Source organism: Sinocyclocheilus grahami, unplaced genomic scaffold, assembly GCF_001515645.1.
Source record: "Sinocyclocheilus grahami isolate Dianchi unplaced genomic scaffold, SAMN03320097.WGS_v1.1 scaffold474.1, whole genome shotgun sequence".
Lineage (NCBI taxonomy): Eukaryota > Metazoa > Chordata > Actinopteri > Cypriniformes > Cyprinidae > Sinocyclocheilus > Sinocyclocheilus grahami.
Window position 1 is genome coordinate 40673 of NW_015505653.1, and position 6863 is coordinate 47535.

General features: G+C 36.3%; 1 protein-coding gene across 1 annotated transcript in view; it reads left to right on the plus strand.

Moving 5' to 3' along the window:
* f13a1b (coagulation factor XIII, A1 polypeptide b) overlaps positions 1-5249 on the plus strand; it is a 16145-nt gene extending 10896 nt beyond the window's left edge. Inside the window, exons 10-14 of the mRNA XM_016235774.1 lie at positions 2020-2173; positions 2261-2536; positions 2628-2788; positions 4278-4414; positions 4844-5249. Of these exons, the coding sequence (XP_016091260.1) occupies positions 2020-2173; positions 2261-2536; positions 2628-2788; positions 4278-4414; positions 4844-4985 (870 nt within the window). The 3' untranslated portion in view covers positions 4986-5249. The remainder of the gene's footprint in view (positions 1-2019; positions 2174-2260; positions 2537-2627; positions 2789-4277; positions 4415-4843) is intronic.
* The last annotated feature ends 1614 nt before the right edge of the window (positions 5250-6863 follow it).

A 6863-nucleotide genomic window follows, 5' to 3' on the forward strand; every position in this document is an offset into this window, starting at 1 on the left:
CGGTTTGCTGATGTCAACGTTGTGGATCGAGTGGCCCATGGTAGCGGTGGGGTTATGGTATGGGCAGGCATATGTTATGGACAACGAACACAGGTACATTTTATTGATGGCATTTTGAATGTATGTGTATGTGAAACTGCACATTTTAGAGTGGCCTTTTATTGTGGCCAGCCTAAGGCACACCTGTGCAATAATCATGCTGTCTAATCAGCATCTTGATATGCCACACCTGTGAGGGGGATGGATTATCTCGGCAAAGGAGAAGTGCTCACTAACACAGATTTAGACAGATTTGTGAACAATATTTGAGAGAAATAGGCCTTTTGTGTACATAGAAAAAGTCTTAGATCTTTGAGTTCAGCTCATGAAAAATGGGGGCAAAAACAAAAGTGTTGTCTTTATAATTTTGTTCAGTGTATCTATATATATTTTTTATTTTTATTTTTCAAAATAAAAGTCACAATTATCTTCTTTTTTTTTATCCTGTTGTGGAAACAAGCTTCCATAGAGGATGACTTGCTCTATCTTCATCTGCAGGAATTATCATTGCTGGAACGAGTGCTTCATGGCTAGGTCTGATCTGCCTTCTGGTTTCGGAGGATGGCAGGTTGTGGATGCTACGCCACAGGAGACGAGCGATGGTAGGACAAGCGCATGAACACACACACAGTATCTTTGTTGTTCTGTGGTGTTACTGAGGCTGGTCTTCTGTCAGGTATGTTCAGGTGTGGACCTGCATCAGTAGCTGCCGTAAAACACGGCCAGATCTGCTACCCGTTTGATGCCCCTTTTGTGTTTGCTGAGGTAAAAAAATACATATATATGTCATGTTTTTGGGCCTTTAACCCTCAGAGTTCAAAACAATATAGTTTTTAGTAAACGTTTAAAGTTAAAATGACATACAAGTAGTCATGATAATATGGTCATTTCCTACAAATTGACTACAACAACAACAATAATAATAATAATAGATACTACTGGCTACATTTGATCCAAAATATGCTTTTTGTTGTTACGTCACGTGTAATAAAATTTTAGAGTTACAGTTACAGTATTTCTAACACTAAATAAAAATATTAATAATAATATCATTGCTGTTGTTATAACTGTAATTAATAATACTAAGAAGAAGAAGAAGAATTCATGGTCACATAAAATATATATTTTTCTTTTTTTATGTGATAGAAAAATGATAAAAAGTGATAGAAAAAAATAGTAACTTTTTTCCTGAAAAATGCAGAAAAGCAAAAGTAGGTCTTTTTTTGCATTAAAAATAAATAGTAACTTTTTTTGTTCCTGAATAATGCAGAAAAGCAAAAGTAGGACTTTTTTGCATTATTTTATTCAAGGCCCAATCAGTAATAAACAAATGAAACAAATCCTTCAAATGATTTTCAGTGTGGCCTAATGAAACCACAGAGTGCCAAAAGATGCTCTAACATTAACATATGCTGGGAGGATATTTAGAGATCCAATTATTATCTCTTATTATATAAATTATCCAAATATGTATTTTCAGGTGCTATAGTGGAGCATCAGTTAGATAAAACTTCAGAAAGTAGCAGAGGAAAGCTCTGAGATCCAGAACGCATCCAAATTTCAGAGAACTTTAGAAAGTCAAAGAATATAGGATTGCAACCTTGAAAACTCACCATTGCAACCCAAAATCCACTCCAAAACAATAAACAATATGAATCATGATATGAATGAGTTAAAACAAGCTAAGAACAAACAGGAAGAAAAGTAAATGCAAGACTGTTCGGCAATCATGATGTATGTCTGATTGTGCTGTGATGATCGTTTAGTCCTACCTGGAGCAGGACGTGTTAAGAAAGTAGAGCGTAACAGAAAACATTCAGATGTTCACTACATCTCTTGTATTCATTTAACAGTGCATTGGGTCTCTGAGGATTAAAGACTCAAATATGACAAAATCTGTGTAAATATGTTTTTTTCAGTTTCTATTTTAAGAGATAAATACACGTCTGTGCATCTCACTACTTCTATTTATTTCTGCAGGTGAACAGTGACGTGATTTTTTATCGTAGACAAAAAGACGGCACTCTGGAAGTAGTAAAGGTGAATCCCACTCACGTGGGCCGCATGGTGCTGACCAAAGCCGTGCTGCACGATGGACGTCGAGACATCACTGATCAATACAAGTTCCCTGAAGGTGAGAGAAGTTACTGTTGAACATAAAAGGTCACATAAATATCACACAACCAGGATCTGCTTTCATTTGAAACCGTTATTTACTCAGGGAGCCCAGAGGAGCGGCGTGTGCTGGAGAAGGCCGAGGAGTTCGGCTGTCAGAGAGAGAAAGCTTCTCTTCCTCAGAGCGATGTGGAGGTGGAGATCCCCACTCTGGACGTTCGTGTGGGAGACAACTTTGACGTGACGCTGCAGTTTAAGAACCACAGTGACCAGCGCCGCACTGCTGACGTGTACGTCACCGGAACCGTGGTGTATTATACCGGAGTCCCTAGCGCCGAGGTGGTGTTTAAAACTCCCAAAGTCAAACTAGATCCACTGCAGAGTGAGTAAATGATGTAGGAGAGAGAGTGTAAAATATGATGTTGCTGAATCTATAGTCATGCATTAAATGCTCCCCCTGCTGGTGATGATAGGTAAGGATGAGAAAGTGTTGGTGCGAGGCGAGGACTACATGCATAAACTGGTGGAACAGGCAAACATCCACTTCATCGCTACAGGGAAGATTAAAGAGACGGGCCAGATCATTACAGCCATGAAAGTCATCACAATACACAACCCCAAACTCATTGTGAAGGTCAGACTTTATTCATTACTGTTACTGTACCTCGCATTTACATTAAAATAAGGATTTCTCATATTGGGGTTGATGATGGAACTGAGAAAACTAATAAATGAAATAATAAAAATTTTAATTAAAATATATACTTTAGAACTACTTTTTGAAATTGTGTTTTATATACACACAGGTTTGTTTTTGTGAAAAGTGGGGACTCTCCATAGGCGTAATGGTTTTATACTGTACAGACCGTATATTCTATTGCCCTACACCAACCCTACCCCTAAACCTACCCCTCACAGGAAACTTTCTGCTATTTCAGATTTTCAATACACTCCATTCTGTGTGATTTATAAGCGTTTTGAAAAGTGGGGACATGGGGTAATGTCCTGAAAAGTCACCTTCTCCTTGTAATACCTATGTCATACCCTTGTCATTATACAAATGTATGTCCTCATTTGTCACAAAAGCACGCGCACACACACACACACACACACACACACATTACATACACCTTGCAGAATCTGCAAAATGTTAATTATTTGACCAAAATAAGAGGGATCATACAAAATGCATGTTATTGTTTATTTAGTACTGACTTGAATAAGATATTTCACATAAAAGACATATAGTCCACAAGAGAAAATAATAGTTGAAGTTATAAAAATGATCCCGTTCAAAGCATTTTTGTGTATTTGAACAGTTTCCAACAATGACTGTATGCTTTTGAGATCAATCTTTTCACACTGAGGACAACTGAGGGACTCATATGCAACTATTACAGAAGCTTCAAACGCTCACTGATGCTCCAGAAGAAAAAAACATGCATTAAGAGCCTAAAAGAAAACTTTTAGAATTTGAAGATCCGGGTAAATTGAACTTATTACATCTTCTGGGAAACATGTAAGTACCTTATGTAGCTTCTGAAGGGCAGTACTAAATGAAAATATATTATATTTAGGCAAAATAAGAAAAATATTCTTCATTCTGTTGAGATGGATCTCAAAATCACACAGTCATTGTTGGAAACGGTTCAAATACACAAAAATGCTGCAAAACCAAAGAATTTGTGGGACCTGATGGATTTTCTGAAGGACAGCAGGGCGTTTAACTGTTCAGGACCAACAAGGCACTCATGAACAACTATCACTAAACAAAAAAACAGCTGTGGATCATTCAGATAACAACACAGTATTAAGAATGTCAACTTTTGAACGGGGTGATTTTTTATAAATTCAGCTATTATTTTCTCTTGTGGACTATATGTAAACATCTTTTATGTGAAATATCTTATTCAGGTCAGTACTAAATAAACAATAGCATGCATTTTGTATGATCCCTCTTATTTTGCTAAAATAATTAACATTTTGCAGATTCTGCAAGGTGTATGTAAACTTTTGACTTGAACTTTATTTCTGCCAGTGGAATGTAAAGGAGTCTGCTGCCCTCTACTGGTAGTTTTCACTTCTCTGTCTCTCTCTTGGGTGTTTTTGCCATCTCTGTGTAGGTCACTGGTTCTCCAAGAGTGAGTGAGGAAATGTACGTGTCTGTTGAGTTCACAAATCCGTTTAAGTTCAATCTGGAGAATGTGGATCTACGTATGGAGGGTCCTGGAATCATGCCCTTCAAACGCAAGCAGTACAGGTGAACCCCGTCAGACTGATGCTATTATGCTGAAATGTTCTGTATCTGCTATTATAGAGGTAAAGACTTGATGTGGGACAAAAATATGATGACACGTTTGTGCTTTTTAAATTTAGAACAGTAAAATTCCAAAAAGTGCATTCTAAGGAAGAACAGTATATACTTTATAACACTTTATATACTACTTGTATTACTATTTAAGAGTTAAATGTGACATGGACATGTTTTTTTTTTTGAGGTTCTTAACTGCAACATCAATGTCATAGATTCAATTCCTAGGGAATGCATTTATTAATCAAACATATATCTTGAATGCAATGCAAGTTGCTTTGGATAAAAGCCTCTACCAAATGCATGAATGCAAGTCTGTTCTACATGATTTCTGATGTGTGTGTGTGTGTGTGTGTGTGTGTGTGATGTGTTTTCCAGTCTGATTGCTCCAGGCACCTCTATAACGTGGACGGAGACGTTCAGTCCCAGACGGGCCGGCTCCACTAAACTGATAGCCAGTCTCGACTGCGCTGCTCTCAGACAGGTGTATGGAGAGACTGAGCTCACCATCCAGCAATAAACACCACAGAGAATGAATCTGAGAAACAGATCGCTGTAGTCTTTGATCCATGAGAAAAATATGTAATCTCCAGCACAGCATATACTATATAAACACACATACATTTCTTTGAATTGAGTGCACTGCTAATACAGCTTGACATGATTTCTCTGTCAGGGGAAGCAGAAGTGCATTATATTATATTTAGTCAAAAGTACAGTTATTGCAATTTATACTTTAATCTGTCAATGATTTTATCTTTTGTATGCTGAATAATTCTGTGTCCCATAGAAAATAAACATAAAGAAAATGTTTGCTTTTTTGTTTGTTTCTGACTGATAAAATGCTTTAGAAGGCAATAAGCATAACATAAGCACAACATTTCCTGATTTCCTACCATTCAAAGATTCACTCTAAACTTTGATTCAAAACAAAAAAGTTTGTAAACGTTTCAAAGCTTTTTGGACAGTTACAGCTCGAGTCCCAAGCAAGACTAAACTGCTTTTATTGGTGGATGTAGAGTGTATGAAATGTAAGTTATGATCCTACTTCCTAGGTTTAATTTAGCACTGTTGAATGTCAGTGTACACAATGTTGAATAAGAGTTAACGCAAGTACTCTTAAAAATGAACATGAAAAATTGTGGGCTGAAATGAATATGTATTTGTGTTTTCATGTGAGTCAATCACTGTCTAGTGTATGAAACCATTAGGCAAGTCAAACTAAAAACATAAAAAGTGTTTCAAATGTTCTTCATGGTAATATTTTTAAATTACCATTAATAAAGACACAAAATGTATATAAGCGAGACCACAAAATATAAAAAGGCATTCAGGTAAGGCACTTTTGTAATAGTTACTGCTACTGATACTGGAATCTTGTTTGCTTTGACCTCATATCTGATGTACATGCTTTTTTAAAGTATGTTTTAAAAAATAATAATTTTTCCTTGTGGTGTCAAAGATAGGCTTAATCTGGGCCTGCAAATGCAGACAAACGTCATTTTCTATAGGTTCGGAAAGACACATCTGTCAGGTTTTGTGACACTTCGCACTCAACTGAAAAACACAGACAAACATGAAGAGACATCATTTCCGGGTCTTTAGTTTGATGTGTGTTACAAATATACATATTTAAATTTGTACTTTGTAATTGGAAACTTATTGAATTTTTTATCTTTTCTGATTTTAGTACAAATAAATGGTTCTCCATAACTTCTAACATAAGCTTTAAAGAGTTTAAAGAGGGGTTTTTTTTGTCTTTTTTTTTTTGATGATGATTTAGCAAAAGAGGAAAAAGAGAACTTGGTAGAGAACGAGGGAGGTAAGAAAATTAACATCTGTGTGTATGGGTGTATGTATATATATATATATATATATATATATATAATGTTTGTACATTAAAGGAACACTCCACTATTTTTGAAATAGGCTCCTTTTCCAACTCCCCTAGAGTTAAACAGTTGAGTTTTACTGTTTTCTAATCCATTCAGCCGATCTCCGGGTCTGGCGGTAGCACTTTTAGTTGTAGCTTAGCATAGATCATTGAATCTGATTAGACCGTTAGCATCTCGCTCAAAAATGACCAAAGAGTTTCTATATTTTTCCCATTTAAAACTTGACTCTTCTGTAGTTACATCGTGTACTAAGACCGATGGAAAATGAAAAGTTGCGATTTTCTAGGCTGAAACTTTTCATTTTCCGTCGGCCTTAGTACACGATGTAACTACAGAAGAGTCAAGATTTTAATTGGAAAAATATCTAAACTCTTTGGTAATTTTTGCGCGAGATGCTAACGGTCTAATCAGATTCAATGATCTATGCTAAGCTACAGCTAAAAGTACTACCGCCAGACCCGGAGATCGGCTGAATGGATTCAAAAACGGTCAAACTCAACTGT